This window comes from Tamandua tetradactyla, chromosome 3, assembly GCF_023851605.1.
Source record: "Tamandua tetradactyla isolate mTamTet1 chromosome 3, mTamTet1.pri, whole genome shotgun sequence".
In the NCBI taxonomy this organism is placed as follows: Eukaryota; Metazoa; Chordata; class Mammalia; order Pilosa; family Myrmecophagidae; genus Tamandua; species Tamandua tetradactyla.
In genome coordinates, this window is record NC_135329.1 from 30,754,108 (window position 1) to 30,771,256 (window position 17,149).

Here is a 17,149-nt window from a genome sequence, read left to right on the forward strand (position 1 = left end):
TATTTCGACCTCCAGAACAACTACTACATAACCAGAAACAGTACAGAACAGCTCCTGGAGCCATGATAGTGACTGGACACACAGCGTACCCCAGTCTGAACCAGCCGAACCGGCTGCTAGCACCCCCCAGAACCATGAGTTCCCAAAGCTGCAGTGGCCAGCACCCCTCCCCCACAGGCCGCTTCCCAGAGGGGAAAGGAAAGGACTTTACCAGCAGCAGGGACTGGGCACAATCAAAGGCCAATTGTGGAACTAATTAACAAATTCTGACTACTAAAAATAGGCCCCCAGCTTAGGTGAACCTGATAAACCCGAGGTTGCTCATTTTTGCCCAACGCCAAGGGGGCAGGACTGACAGAAAAAGGGGGAAAAAAGAAGGAAACACAGGTTTTTGTGGCTGTGTATCTACTAAGGCTTGACTGCCTCTGGATACAGCGGCAGGACTTTTCAGGCTACAACTGCCCCAGTAATAGGCAGAAGTGAGCTCTTTTGGGGGCTTATCTTGAGCTTGTGCCTTCCCCAGGGGAGGGGTGAAGCCCCATCCAGGTGGAATCCCTCCATCAAGGAATTCAGACACCAGGGCTTGGTAATTTGAAGCCATTAAAATCAGCCTACAACCTCTCTTCTGTCTCCACCACGCCCCCAGCAGAGAGAGTCTGCCAAAGTTAAAGGTACCGCATCATCTTATGCTGGTGGGACCTGCAGTCAGACAAGCGCCACATACTGGGCAGGATAAGAAAAACAGAGTCCACAGACTACACAGGAAAGTCTTTCAACCTGCTGGGTTTCACCCTCAGGGAAAACCAATGCAGGTGACTCTTTCCTCCTGAGAGGAGGCCAGTTTGGTCTGGGAAAATCTGGCTGGGGTCTATAATATCTAAGTAGACCCTCCTAAGTGTGTGTGGTGGGGGGAAGGCACCACACAAGCACGGCAAGAAACAAGAAAACAAGAACTGAAAAATTCTCCTCTGTTAAACAAAACTTAAGCTAAAGGTCCAGATAAAGCTGAACAGAATGTCAAAGAACAGACAACAAATTCATCCAGCAAGAAAACCCTAGATAAAAGAAGTGAAAGCAATCTCCAGAATAAACTAATTAAGGTAATTAAATGCCTAGACACCAGCAAAAAATAACAAATCACACTAGGAAAATTGAAGATATGACCCAGTCAAAGGAACAAACCAACAATTCAAACGACATACAGGAGCTGAAACAATTAATTCAGAATGTACGAACAGACATGGAAAACCTCATCAAAAACCAAATCAATGAATTGAGGGAGGATAGAAAAAAGGTAAGGAAAGAACAAAAAGAAGAAACTGAAAGTCTGAAAAAACAAATCACAGAACTTATGGGAATGAAAGGCAAGGTAGAAGAGATGAAAAAAAAATGGAAACCTACAATGGTAGATTTCGAGAGACAGAACATAGGATTTCTGAACTGGAGGACAGAACATCTGAAATCCAACAAGAAACAGAAAATATAGGGGAAAAAATGGAAAAATATGAGCAGGGACTCAAGGAATTGAAAGACAAGAAGCACACGAATATATGTGTTGTGGGTGTCCCAGAAGGAGAAGAGAAGGGAAAAGGAGGAGAAAAACTAATGGAGGAAATTATCACTGAAAATTTCCCAACTCTTATGAAGGACTTAAAATTACAGATCCAAGAAGTGCAGCGTACCCCAAAGAGAATAGATCCAAATAGACATACTCCAAGACATTTAATAATCAGAATGTCAGAGGTCAAAGAGAAAGAGAGGATCTTGAAAGCAGCAAGAGAAAAGCAATCCATCACATACAAGGGAAGCCCAATAAGACTATGCACAGATCTCTCAGCAGAAACCATTGAGGCGAGAAGACAGTGGGATAATATATTTAAATTATTAAAAGAGAAAAACTGCCAACCAAGAATTCTATATCCAGCAAAATTGTCCTTCAAAAATGAGGGAGAAATTAAAATATTTTCAGACAAAAAATCACTGAGAGAATTTGTGACCAAGAGACCAGCTCTGCAAGAAATACTAAAGGGAACACTAGAGACAGATACGAAGGCAGAAGGTGTGGAGAAGAGTGTAGAAAGGAGGACTATGAGTAAAGGTAAAAAGAAGGAAAATTAGATATGACATATAAAATCCAGAAGGCAAAATATAGAAGAAAGTACTACCCATGCAGTAATAACACTGAGTGTTAATGGATTAAACTCTCCAATCAAAAGACATAGTCTGGCAGAATGGATTAAAAAACAGGACCCATCTATATGCTGTCTCTACTCAAAGGACACGAGGCCAAGCACACTAATGGACATTTACACACCAATGTTTATAGCAGCATTATTAACAATTACCAAGAGATGGAAACAGCCAAAATGTCCATCAACAGAGAGTCGGCTAAACAAACTGTGACATTTACATAAGATGGGATATTATGCAGCTGTAAGACAGAATAAAGTTATGAAGTATGTAACAACATGAACGGACCTTAAGGACATTATGCTGAGTGTGATTAGCCAGAAACAAAAGGACAAATACTGTATGGTCTCACTGATATGAACTGACATTAGTGAATAAACTTGGAATATTTCCTTGGTAACAGAGACCATCAGGAGATAGAAATAGGGTAAGATATTGGGTAATAGGAGCTGAAGGGATACAGATTGTGCAACAGGACTGAATATAAAAACTCAGAAATGGACAGCACAATATTACCTAACTGTAATACAATTATGTTAAAACACTGAATGAAGCTGCATATGAGAATGATAGAGGGAGGAGGGCTGGGGGCATAAATGAAATCACAAAGAAAGATAGATGATAAAGATTGAGATGGTGTAATCTAGGAATGCCTAGAGTGTATAATGATAGTGACTAAATGTACAAATTTAAAAAATGTTTTTGCATGAGGAAGAGCAAAATGTCATTACTGCAGTGTGCTGAAAATAGATGGCACTTGGTATTTTAAAATTTCAACTAATGTGTGAGACTAAAGCAAAAAATGTTTATTTGGTACAAATCTATACTTTGACTAGTGCATCTCCTAATATAACTTACATAGATAGTTGATTGAACACCTTAAGTACATGGAACTTTGTATAGGACATGAGATTTTGTTGGTTTGTCCAGGTGATGCCCTGATGAATCCCAGAGTGATTCGATCAGTGAGTGGAAAAGTATTTGCAAAGTCCCCTTCGGGGAATGGTGAGAACGGGGGAAAACTCAACTTCCCCAAGTTGAATTCTTGATATTCTCATAAGCAGTGTGGACAATCAAAGCTACAGGCTGAGCCCCCAGTCTTGGGGTTTGTTCATATGAAACTTAACCCCACAGGGGACAGGTCAAGCTTACTTAAAATTAAGCCTAAGAGTCACCCCCAAGAGAACCTCCTTTGTTGCTCAGATGTGGCCTCTCTCTCCAGCCAACACAGCAAGCAGACTCACCACCCTCCCCCTGTTTACGTGGGACATGACTACCAGGGGTGTGAATCTTCCTGGCAGCATGGGACAGAAACCCCAGAATGAGCTGAGATTCAGCATCAAGGGACTGAGAAAAACTCTAGAATGAGCTGAAACCCAGCATCAAGGGATTGAGAAAACCTTCTCGACCAAAAGGGGGAAGAGGGAAATGAGACAAAGTGTCAATGGCTGAGAGATTCCAAACAGAGTCAAGAGGTTATCCTGGAGGTTATTCTTATGCATTAAGTAGATATCACCTTGTTATCCAAGATGTAATGGAGAGGCTGGAGGGAAGTGCCTGAAAATGTAGAGCTTTGTTCCAGTAGCCATGTTTCTTGATGATGACTGTATAATGATATAGCTTTCACAATGTGACTGTGTGATTGTGAAAACCTTGTGTCTGATGCTCCTTTTATCTACCTTGTCAACAAATGAGAGGAACATATGGAATAAAAATAAATAATAGGGGGAACAAATGTTAAAATAGATTTAGTTTGAAATGCTAGTGATCAGTGAAAGGGATAAGTAAGGGGTATGGCTGCAAAATTTTTTTTTCTGTTTGTTATATTTTTCTGTTGTCTTTTTATTTCTCTTTCTGAATTGATGCTCATGTTCTGGGAAATGATCATGATGATGAATATGCAACTATGTGATGATATTGTGAAATGCTGAGTGTATGTGTTGGGAATGGTTGTGTTTCTTGTAATTTTTTTAATTAATAAAAAAATTTTTAAAAAACCATAAAAAAAAAAGAAAAGAAAAAAAAATCAATTGTTCCCTAATTGCTCATACCCATGATGAACAACTAGAATTTGAAATCAGAAATATATTAGTATCTAAAAAAAATTAAACGCTTAGGTATAAATCTATTAACATATATATAATCTATATGAGGAAAATGACAAAATTCTGATGAAAGAAATCAAAGAACATCTAAATAGAGATATTTTATGGTCTTGGATAGGAAAACTCAATGTTATTAAAATGTCAATAGTTCAATACTACCTCTACAGAGGCAATGCAACCCCAATGAAAATCCCAGCAAGCTACTTTGGGATATTGCTAACTAAATTCTAAAGTTCATATGGAAAGGCAAAAGAGCCAGAATAGACAGTACAATACTGAAGAACAAAATCAGAGGGCTGGCACTACTCTACTTCAAGATACACTATAAAGTTAGGTTGTCAAGACAGTGTGATAGTGGCAAAAGAACAAATAGATCAAGGAACAAAATAGAGAGTTAGAAAAAGACCCACACAAATAGAGTTAACTTATCTTTGACAAGGAACAAAGGCTATTCAATGGAGAAAGGATGATAGTCTTTCTATCATTTCTACAGGAGAAGGAGGGGGAAGAAGGGGAGGAGGAGGTGGAGAAATTACAGAAAAGCCAAGGACCACAACTGTTGGCAGTCAGCCCCAGAACAGAGGGAGAAAGAATGTGGACTTCTTTCTCCTAGCCTCAAAACTAAGAGCCAAAATTTCCCATCATTTAAGCCAACCCATTATATGGTATTTGTTCAACACGTGAGAGACAAAGATAAACGCTAAAAGCATGATCCATGAAAAAGTTAGTAAATTAGATTAGGAAATTCTTCTTTGTTAAGTGCCTCTCTCTGGTAGAAACCTGAAAATGGTATCCATTTAAAGCAATGAAAGTGAAGTGGATTAAAAGCTGTCTAGTAAAAATGGCTGCTACACTTTCAGCAATATTAGTCATTTCTAGCAGCAATAGGTACAGCCCCCATTACACACACTTTCAGGTGTATACGAAGAAAGACATGCCCAAAGTGACTTGAGTTATGGATAATGTTAGCTTCTAAGTGTTGGCTTTGCGGTACTGAGGCAGAGACAGTCCTTCTGAACAAAGCCCAAACAGGATATAGAGAAAAGGGTTTCGTCATGTTTTATGGGGGAAAATGTTCAAGTCTGCTTTTGTTTCCCATCTCAAACACTAAAAGAATGAAAGAAGAGAAAGATCAAAGGTGATGGAGGAGTTATACAGAGAAGGTTGGGTTTAACAAATGACCACGCATGCTGAATCATTATACTGATACATCTCTTTTAGTCTCCAGTACCTTAGAGCAGCTAGAAATACAAAAACTAAAATTGTGAGATCTGTTCTACGACTCATTGTTGCTTTGAGCTTTATTGATTTTTTATTTATAAATGTTATTTTTGAACAAAAAAGAGAAGGAAGAGTATAATAAAAAAGATAGGATTTAACAAATGAATATGGCTGCTGAATCAGTACACTGGTATTTCTTTTGGTCTCTAGTCTTGGAGCAACTAGAAGAAAAAATGAAAAATTGTGTTTGTAACCCATACCAAACTTTAAAATCTATTGTATAGACTTGCTTCATAGAACGCATGTGCTGCTGAGGCTTGAGACAGCCAAAATGGAATCCTGTGAAAAGCATATTTACATTTTAAGAAACTTTGAGACTGAAGTTCAGGACAACTTCAATAGCTTTTTATTCACCACTTAATCTTTAACCATGTTGATTTTAATTAGGACGTAGTTTGGTGGTGGGAGATAAGCCAGAAGTAGCAAGTGCTGGTTTGATAATGAAGAATAAGGAGTGTTTTGCCTTTAAATTTATGGATTATGGAGGCTTGGTTTTGCGGAAGGTGCCGTGTTCCTAAATGAACCACATCATGGGTCAATATATTAATTTAATTCTCATTAATTTCAATTTCCTGAAAAAGAAATAACTTTTATTTTGATGTGGAATCCAGAATGTGTAACAGCTTTCCTCAAAATGTTGAAATACAATGTCTGATATGAAGGATGTAAGTTTAAGTTACTCAGCTTTCTGCCCCATAAGCCAAACAGTGTTTGTCTTTAGTGTGAAATTTAACTGTTAAAAACTACTTCAATATCAAGAGATTATAGAAGTTTATATTATCAATAAAAAGGACCTGGGTGTGAGTTGTTTTTTTTTTTTCTGAAAAAAGAAATCTGTTATATAACTATGTGTTAAAATGTACTTGGAAATTAATGCTTTTATGTATATATGTTATTTTTCACAATTAAAAAAAAAAGAATGAAAGAAGACTTAGCTCTTCTCAATCTCCTAAAAGGTGAGCCCTGTACCTTTTGCCTACAATTGTGTTTCCTCCACTGTTTTTTACTCGCAAGCCCCACTGCACCCAGAATTTGCCTTACAAATAACAACAAGCAAAAAAGTAAAGTTGTAAGTGGAAAAAATCTTTCAGGCACACACAGAATATAAACTAAAAAATAATTTTTCTTAAAGTAATGATTGTATCATGTTCACGATATCTTTATTAGTCATCATATTTGCCAAATATCTATTCTATACAAACTTTGAGCTAGATACTATAAGGTCATAAGAGATAGAAAAGATGTGATCCCTGCTCTAAAATTAAAGCAGCACACACAGCTTGTGTCCAATACCACAGGAGAAACAAAACACATGGATTCTCAAAAAAGTTGTCATTTGACCACAAAAGTCTACCTACACCATCAAAAACTTACATAAGAATGTGAATGATAGCTAGAAATGAGCCTCAAAAGAAATTAAAACTGAATGGTAAGAACAGTAAAATTTTGATGGGGCCTTCCCCCTATATTTTATTATGCCTATTCCCTTACACAAAAAAGAGATCTAAGGTCTTGAATACCCACAAGAAACAAATGTTGAACAGTTTACAAAGCAATCTGTTATCAAGTAGAAAATAACAGATACATTCAAAATGAGCACCTAATTGTGTATGTGTTGGGGAAGGGCAAAGTTACAAAGTGGTTACAAAATAAAGGGGGAAAAAATCCACTTTGTGGTGATTAATCAGGAAAGACCTCTCAAAACTAATTTAAAGAAATTTGAGAGAAGAGAGTTGAATGAAATGAAATGGCAGAGCAGAAGGAAGGTGAAGCGCATATTCCTAGCTAATAAACATTGTATACACACAAAGGCAGAGAATTAAAATGAACTAACTACTACTCCAGAAAGGAGGATAAGCACAAAAGAGCCTAGGAAGAGGAGGATATCGATAGGGCTTTAGGCAAACCCACAAATGTTTAAATAATACCATGCAATATGAAGCAATTTTATCCAGTGATTTTTTTTTTTAATTAATGGTAATCTCACCTTCCTGTTGGCATCAAGGCTGGACGCCGGAATCTGTAGGGTAACTTTATATTCTGTTTTTTTATCCAGTTCTTCTGCAATGTAGCTAGCTTCTCTCACCAACAAATTGGCTTTAACAATTTGTTCCCTCAACCTCATCAAGCTGTTACTCAATGTTGCTTCTCTTTTTAAAAAAGTGAGATGGGAATGGGGGGAAATAACATGTAAAGCAGAATATCAGAATATTATACAGTATGTAATATGTCAATGACAAAATGAAAACCAAAACTTAAAATTATTTTTTATATACAGAGAATGTATTACTAACAGGGACCCGTGTATACACAAGTACAAAGTTACATTAACAAGCAGTCATGTACATTTGTGCAACAAACTGGCTTAGATCAGGACAGTGTTTCTTAAACTTGACTGTGCATACAAATCATTCAGAGATCTCATTAATCTAAAGATCCTAACTTAACAGATCTGGGGTGGTGCCTGAGATTCTGCATTTCTATCAACATCCACATGACACAGAGGCTGTCTATCTGCACACTAAATTAGCAAGATGTTAATTAAGTATAGTCTGTAGCTATGGTATACGACATTTAGTGCAGTGCTAATTAGTCTATATAGAGATCAAACTTGCAATATGAAACTCAATAACACTCTCCTTTTACCTATCTGAGCTAATCAGTTCAAATAATCAACTTTCTTTTTACCTTTTTTAAAAAAGCATCTACCCAAGCTTCAGAACCTAAAGTACGGTACAATGGTAAAATACAACTTTTAAGTACAACTTTTTGTTTATTCAAACTGAAAAGCTATACAAACTAAAAACTGCATTTTCAAATATGTTTTGAACAATTGGCAAATAACATTTTCTCAAAAATGGGGGGTGGGGAACATAGTGCCAAGTGCTTCTTGGCTACAAACACACCATTTAAAAATAATTTCTTTTCAAAATGGTGTCTAAATGTTTCTATTCCATATCTTATCTAGGTGGATTGATGATGACAAAGATATTTCAAAAATGTAATGAAATCCCTATGTACTACCTACCTTTCCTCAGCCCACTGTCTCAAGCGCTGCTGAGCACTAGGTGAATGGAAAGAAAACCTGTCCATACTACGGTAGTTTTGTTTCTCAGGAGACAGCCTTCTTCTTAGCTGCTCCAATTCATGTTCATACATAAGCCTCTGGCGTTCTAATGCAGACCGCTTTTCCTCCTCATGCTGTTGCTCCAGGCTGTTCAATATTGACTGCATTGGATCTAAACAGGTTTTTTTTTTTAAAGAAGGTAAACAGTGAACAAAAGGTTAACACACAACACAACATATTTCAAAGGTTATTCCATATTGTTAAGCAGGTTAAAAACTGAAAAAATATTTCTGAATTCTAAAACTTTAATATGGTATTCAAGAAATTTGAATATAAACTGAATATCAGATAATTTTATGAAATTATTAATTTTATTAGTTGTAATAATGCTAATATGCTTAGATAGAAGAATGGCCTTATCTGAATAGAAGTGAAGTGTATTACATCTGTAATTTATTTTCAAATCATTCAGCAAATAAACTAAACAAAGATCCAGATAAAGAAAGAAATAAAACAAATAGAGAAATGTCGACAACTTTTGAATCTAGGTGGTAAGCATCTAGGTATTAAAGGGTATGTTTAAAATTTTTCATATTAAAATTAGAATAAAATAGAGAAAAATTCCTTAATATATCAAAGGAGTTCACTGTAGTAAAAAACATAAGTCAGCCTTACTTGTCCACTTCTAAGAAAATTACTTAGCTAGTGCAAAAACACACATGGATGAAATGTTTTTGCAAAATCAGGGTGAACATGGAGGCAAGCTTTTGTCTTGTTGTCCATATCTGATTTCAAAACATTTTACTTTGGAAAACCTGCGTTTTCTCAATTTTATCTCAAATGAGATAAAAATATAAAAATGTTGCCCTACTCACAACTCGAAAAAAAAAGGTGAAGATATTTATATGAGTACAAAACAGAATATCTAGTTCAAAGCCTATAAAATCTGTCAAAATAGTCAAATAGAGTTAAACACAGAGCTGCCTATTAAAGCATCATTTTAAGTAATCCCACAAGATTCTTAAGGCAATTTTTTTTTTTTTTTTTTTTTTTTTTGCACGGGGAGGCACCAGGAATTGAACCCAGGTCTCCGGCATGGGCAGGTGAGAAGTCTGCCTGCTGAGCCACCATGGCCCGCCCTCTTAAAGACAATTTGGAATAATTTTTTAAGCTTTCCATACTCCTAATTTCTTATGTTGTCATCTAGTCTCAGTTGGATACATTCTAAACCATCTTGCACACAGAAAAAGCATATCTATTTAATGGTCTAAAGATAATCTAAGACTGGCTAATGCTCTAGAACTACATTATAATAATAGTAAGTCAGTGGCTGCCAAGTTTCAAACTTGTGAAATTGTATCAACAGAACAAGCTTCACAGTGATTTGATCATATATCAAGGCAGAGGGATTTTACAAATATAATAAATTATTAAAGACAAAGATAAAAAATATATAATATAGAAAACATCAAAACAAGACTTCCTTTCTTTTGAACACTGAAAAGGTTCCTTCTTAAATATTTTTAACACTCCACCAATTTGAAAAGACTCTAAAACGCACAACAGAGTTGCTCACCATTATTTCCAAGAGCTTTCATGGTAACTTCCATCTGTGCATATTCGTAATTGAAGTTAATTTCACTGGACACCTCACTGGAGGAATCACCATCTACATCCAGCTGCTCAGAATTGTTATCATTCTTCATGGAGTTGTCCTGTCCCTCATCTTCCCCTTCTATCTTCTTTTTTTTCTTTGGCAAATTGAGTCTTCGAAAAAAAAAAAAGAGAAAATATATGATTTTTAAAATAAAGATTCACATTAATTCATTCGATTAACAAAATATTGGTATTTGCTAGATACCAAGGGGGATACCATGCAAGTATACAAGGCAATTATTGAACTGAGGGAGTTTATGTTCTAGTAGAAATAAAATACATATACACACACACAACACAACAGAAAGTGTAACATAAGGACACAGACTCTTACAGGCTAGGTGCTAAAGAAAAGTTGAGATCCACTTCTGACCAGAGTAATAAGGGAAGATATGATAGAGTAGGAAAGCATTTGAACCAACCTTAAAAAACAAAAAAAGCAGATATTAGGGCAATTAGGAGAGAGGGAATAGCAAGAGAAAAGACATGGAGATGGAAAAGCTCAGGGTCTGTCTAGAGAAATTATGAGTGCAACAAATAGGGAGTACTCAAAATCAGTACATCAAAACCTTGAGAGGTCAATTTAACCCAAACTATGAATGTTCGAAAAATAAAAAGTCAAGTAACTTATACTTAAGTTGGTTTGAGAAAGAGAAAAAGGAAAGAAAAAAAAAAACAATTTCCACATACTTTGTATCCTTCTATTCTTTTATCAATAGTTAAAATATCAACTGGCCTACAAGCAAAGGCTCTCCATTAGCTATAAGAAAAGTCTATTAAGATATCTGAAGTACAATGTCCAGTAATGAGAAGAGGAATAAAGATTTTAATTTTATACAGTATCCAGCTCCCATTTTTTGCCTATACAACACAATCTTGTTTGGGAAACAAAGTGTGCAGCCCCAGTAATATATTCTTCCTCAATCTCCCTTGAAGCTTAAGAGGCAAATTGAGCATTTGGCAAATGAGATAAATAAGTCTAGTGGGGACTCTGGAAAGACTTTTGCCTTTTCTAATCAAAAGGAAAGTCAGGGCTAGTACTATCACCTTTCTCCCTCCTTTTCTTTTCTTATCTGCCTAAATGTTGCTTTGATAACTAACTATATCAGAGTGGCTATTTTACACCAAAAGGAAAATAGCCATAACAATCACAAGACATCCGAATAGGATATTTTTGAGAGGCTTAACAGATGCCAAAAACTGACTTCCTTCTGATTTCTTTTATGGGAAAACAAATTAATCATTTCAGTCATTACAGTCAAGTTTTCCACTACTTGCAGCTGAAAGCATTTCTAAATGAAATACAACCTTACTTTATGGATGAAGAATCTAAAACTGTTTTTCAGTAAAATTAAACAAATAAAAGATTAGCACCTCAGAAAAAAAAAAAGAAAAGTTCTTGTTTCAGATGGCAAAACAAGCATCTTCCATTGGGCAATAAGAAAGTAAACAAGTAAGTGAATTCAGTGTTTTTCCTGAATGTACTACTGTTCATATGCCTCAAGAGTTCAAACCATATCTATATACATATAATATGTATATTTATGAATAAACATATAATACATACATACACATATAGTAAATAAACATATATACAAAATAATTCAAAATTTCTATGTGGAGTTATGTTTAGTTTGTAATATACTATCTTCTTATTTCAGATTATTATTTTAAATAATCTCCCTTTTTAGGAGCCATGAACAATGCCATACCTGAAGAAGTGGTTGTTTCCCCATAATATCCTGTCCCCATGGTATAGTTGTACAGGACTGGAGACAGAAGAGCCATTTACAAATGTTCTGTAGGGAAAAGAGGTCAAATACATATGAATAATGATTATCATGCCTTATGCTTTGATTATCCAATATTATTGAAATTAAGTTACAAAGATAATAAAAATGATCAACTCCCCAAATTAAAACCTGACCTTGTTGAATTTTATAACTTACACTTAGTTCTTTGCTAACTTGCTTCAAATGCTTACAGTACTAAATATAATAGAGTATCATCCATTTTTCAAAGTTCAAAATGTTATATAACAACGTGTATAGTATTACGCGTTAGACATCAATATACCCCATTTTTCAAAATTCTAAGTTTGTTATATATAACAAATTAGAGAGTTATTGAACCATTATGAAAACAATAAAGAGAAGGAAGCAGTATATATTTCATGTAAAACAAGCATTCCCAATTTAAATGAATAAAAGCCAATCAACCAACAAAACTCCAGAAATATCTACAGATCATCAGTAATGAGAAATGAGGCCTACATTAAATTCTTCCTACAGCTTCCTATACAACACAAAAATATCCTGATCCTATCACTATAGAAGATATATAGTTGTAACTGTCTGCTCATCTTCACAATGATATATAGTAGCAGAAATAATAGGTAGAACGGCATAAAGAAAGGGAAGAATTTGAATGAAAAGGAAATAAATAGAAATTTATGCATACCACTATATGACTAATATTCCTGAATACCAGTGTCAACATGCCTTTCTCCTGATGAATTACTCATTCTTTAAGACATAGGATAAAGTTCAAATTCCTTAACTTGATGTTAAAGGCCTTATACAAGGAATCCTTCTTTATCTCCCTTGCCAACTCTAGCCAACTCTTATCTCCTACAAAAAAAAAAAAAAAGGTTTCTTTTCTGTACACTAAATATGATGGGCTATTTCTCCAAACCCAGGCTCATACAGTCCTGTAACCTGGAATAAGGTTCTCCTTCTTCTCTATCCCTTTAACCTAAATCTCAAAACCCAGTTTGAGAAGTTTCCTCTGTAAAACTTGCTGATCACTGCAGACCACATTATCTTACTTTATTTAAACTCCTATGCACTTACCTGGCTTTTTCAAGATTCATTATTTTTTATGTATATGCAGACACGCAAAATCTCACTCCCTTTCTAAAATTCACTCACCATGTGGGTTTTTAAACACTAAAACTAAATAATCTTTATTTTCCTATAATCTGATTATCCAAAGAACACACTCAAAATGTATGGTAATGATAAATTTGCTGATAAAAGGGAACAACTAAAATTAGCAGATTTTAGACTTTATGATCACAAATTTCTTAAAAATAATACAAGTAGTAAAGGTAAAAACATAGAAACATTTATTTCTAAAAGCCACAGACACTAAGCTGTAATTAGCAAATAAAAACATTTCTCAAAAGATGATCTAAGTAAGGTCCCCAAGATAAAAAGCATTTTCATAAAAATGCTAACATGTCACTTGGCTCTTTTCACTACGCTGACATTTGTACTGATGATGCAGAAGAATGGTAAGTCAAACTGTGGGTGCTTAGTACAAATCAATGCAAAGACACCAAACATTACTAATAGTCACTGGATTTTTTACAGCCATGTACTCAAATTACAAAAAAGCAGGGGAAAAAATTTTCAATTAAGAATATCTTTGATGTAGCACTAAAAATTACAGAATTCACCTCATTTTTAATATTTCACGTGACAAAATGAGAAGTATATAGTGATGTCATCAACATGGTGACATAAGAGATCAACTAAAAAAGCCTCCCTAGAGATTTAGCAAATAAAAGGACAAATCCCGCTTGCTTAAAATTCCGGAGAACAAGAGAGACTGGAGAAGGGCTCCATAAATACTGAATTGAAGAAACAGAAAAATATCAGGTAGGACAATTCCATTCCAGATCCAGACCCAGACACATTCTCCTCCCCACCACTGGGTATCATGTAACTTGGAAGTGGCACAAGACAGCACGCCTGGGCCCCTTCTATAGCAGACAGAAACTATACAGCAACTCGCAGCAGGAAAGTGAGAACTCATATGCAGGTATGCAGATTTAAGTCCTCAGAGACCAGGAGCTGGGGAGTGCTATATATAAAAGGGCCCCAGGGAAGAGCGCAAAAAAAAACAACAACAGAGAGAGACCATGATAGAAATGCTGTCAAGAACTGTTATGCCCTCACTGAATTCAGTTTTAGTTGGCTGGATCACACAAACACGAAATGGACTTTTCCACCTTTCTGGATTGACGAACTGGCTCCCTGAGGAGGAAAACCCTAATGGGGAAGAAACCAGAGGCAGAAAAGCCTCACGGGAAAAAAACAAAAAGGGGGGTAACTGTTAGACAAGTTAGACAAGACAGCTCCCACCACTTAAGAGTATAAGGAAAACAGGGCATGAGTGAGGGAGAAAATGTAAACAACTCACAAGAGCTGGGCAGAAAACTCTGCACAAAAACAAACAGAACAGATTCAGATTCCCAGAGAACGATAGAGGAAACGAAGCTCTCTCCTGGAGATGAAACACAAAAAGTACAACCTTAAAAATTAAACTACAGGGCAATGGTGGCACAGTGGCAGAGTTCTCGCCTGCCATGCCAGAAACCTGGGTTCGATTTCCAGTGCCTGCCCATGCAAAAAAAAAAAAAAAAAAAAATTAAACTACATGGAACTTCTAGGAAGATGGTGGAAATGGACAGGCAAAAGACCTCCATCAAAAACACCTACAGAACAGGCAACAACTGTCAAAACCAGCAATACTGTAGCTCAAAGAAACCAGGGAAGGAGTACTTTGACATACAAAGAAGAGCTGAATGAAAAGCAGATAAACTGACTGAGAAATAGGGGTGAGTGAACTCAAACCATACATCCTCCACCCCTGTGGGGCCGGCAGCTGTGCAGCAGCCTGATTCTTGCCAGTAGGGAAAATGCAGCACAGTCCTGGGTCAGTGGTTGGTTGATAAAGTTAACACTCTTGATCCAGTAGCCTAGACTCTTTCCATACAGGAGGCTGAGAACCAACAGCTCCACTGTATTAACAAAGAGCATCGCCACTGCGGTTCCTGATGCCCAGTCCCCACCTCAAAGGCCTGCAGCTTCAGGGTGCCTGAATCTGGGAGAGACAGGGAGGCCCTACTCTCAAGCAAAGAGCAAAATGCAGAACAGTCCTAAACTAGAAACTGGATGATGAGCATGACCCCCTGGGTCTCAGGACTTTGAACCTGTCTGGACCCTGCCCAGCAGGCTGCTGTAATAGGCTGGGAAAGTACTGTCTCAAAAGCTGCTTTCCTGCCCTCTGTCTAAGATCCTTCCAAAAGGGGTTGCACCCCTGCATGAAACACTACCCCTGATTTGGCTGGGAAATACTGACAAACCAGATGTCAAAGGAGATGTTCGATATAAAACCAAGCAACAAAATCTTACACAAGAGAGGGAAGCCAACTTTATTTTTTATTAAATATTTTTGTTGAGATATCATCTTCATATGCCATACCAAAGTATATAATCAATGGATCACAATATAAAAACACAGTTGTTTATTAATCACCATGATCATTTTTAGAACATCTTCATCACTCCAGAAAAAAAGATACAGAGAAAAAAAACATATATCTCATACCCTTTCCCTCCTTCCCATTGACCACTGAGGTTGCAGTCTACCCAATATTTTTTTTATGCCTTATCCACCCCCACTCCATTTATTTATTTATTTATTTATTTACTTTTTGTCCTTATTTTTCTGCTCATCTGTCCATAGCCTGGATAAAGGGACAATCAGTCATAATGTTTTCATATTCATATGGTCATACTGTAAAACCAATATAGTTAGCCTGGCCTAGGTACCGTGAGACTGACAATGCTTTCCTGACCAAAAGGGGGAAAAGAAGTGTAACAAATAAGGTATCAGTGCTGAGAGAGTTCAAATAGAGTTGACAGGCTACAGTGGAGCCCACTCTTATGCAGTTACACATTGCATAGCTTCAGTTAGACATTGCTAACTATCACAACTTGCCAAACTCCAACCAAAACCATTCTGTCCTGGTTTGAAAACATGTATGTACCCTAGAAAAGCCACGTTTTAATCTTAATCCCATTTTGTAAAGGCAGCTGTTTCTTCTAATCTCTATCAGTAGTGTATGTTTAAAACTTTAATTAGATTATCTCCCTGGAGATGTAACTCAATCAAGAGTGGTTGTCAAACGGGATTAGGTGGAGACGTGTCTGCACCCATTCTAGGTGAGTCTTGATTACTTTACTGGAATCCTATAAAAGAAGAAACATTTTGGAGAAAGCTTGAGAACCTGAGACAGTAGAGAATTCCACAGCAACACAAAGCAGAGAGTCCACCATCCAGCAACTTTTGGAGATAAAGAGGGAAAATGTCTCCTGGAGAGCTACAGAGGAAGCTAGTAGATGATGTTGTATTTGCCATGTGCCCGTCTAGCTGAGAGAGAAACCCTGACTGTGTTCACCATGTGCCTTTCCAGAGAGAGAGAAACTTTGACCGTGTTTGCCACATACCTTTCCACTTGAAAGAAAAACCCTGAACTTCATTGGCCTTCTTGAACCAAGATATCTTTACCTGGATGCCTTAGATTGGACATTTCTATAGACTTGTTTTAATTGGGACATTTACTTGGCCTTAGAACTGTAAATAGCAACTTATTAAATTCCCCTTTTTAAAAGTCATTCTGTTTCTGATATGTTGCATTCCAGCAGCTAGCAAACTAGAACACATTCTTGCCAATCCTAAAGAATACCTAAGACATTATTTTTAAAATTCTACAAAGGTTCCATGTACTAGGGTAACTCTTCAAAATCTGCAACCTCCAAATGGATGCCTGGACCAGATAAGTCCTGAAATGCAGAGGGGCCAGCCTTTCCAGAACATCAACTAGTTCCATCCTACTATCCCATCTTATTGGCAGCCCCTTCCAATATGAAAAAGTTAGAATGAAAATAACCCAAATGGGAGAAAGATCAAAGGTGATGGTAGAGTTACATAGAGAAGGTTGGGTTTAAAAATGAGTATGAGTGTTGAATCATTATACTGCTATTTCTTTTCGCTTCCA

General features: G+C 36.5%; 1 protein-coding gene across 1 annotated transcript in view; it reads right to left on the reverse strand.

The window, feature by feature from the left end:
- KIF13B (kinesin family member 13B) overlaps positions 1–17,149 on the reverse strand; it is a 331,605-nt gene that overhangs the window by 144,477 nt on the left and 169,979 nt on the right. The window contains exons 15-18 of the mRNA XM_077152891.1: positions 12,012–12,098; positions 10,220–10,410; positions 8,605–8,815; positions 7,564–7,726 (exon numbers count right to left, since the gene is read on the reverse strand). Coding sequence (XP_077009006.1) covers positions 7,564–7,726; positions 8,605–8,815; positions 10,220–10,410; positions 12,012–12,098 — 652 coding nt within the window. The remainder of the gene's footprint in view (positions 1–7,563; positions 7,727–8,604; positions 8,816–10,219; positions 10,411–12,011; positions 12,099–17,149) is intronic.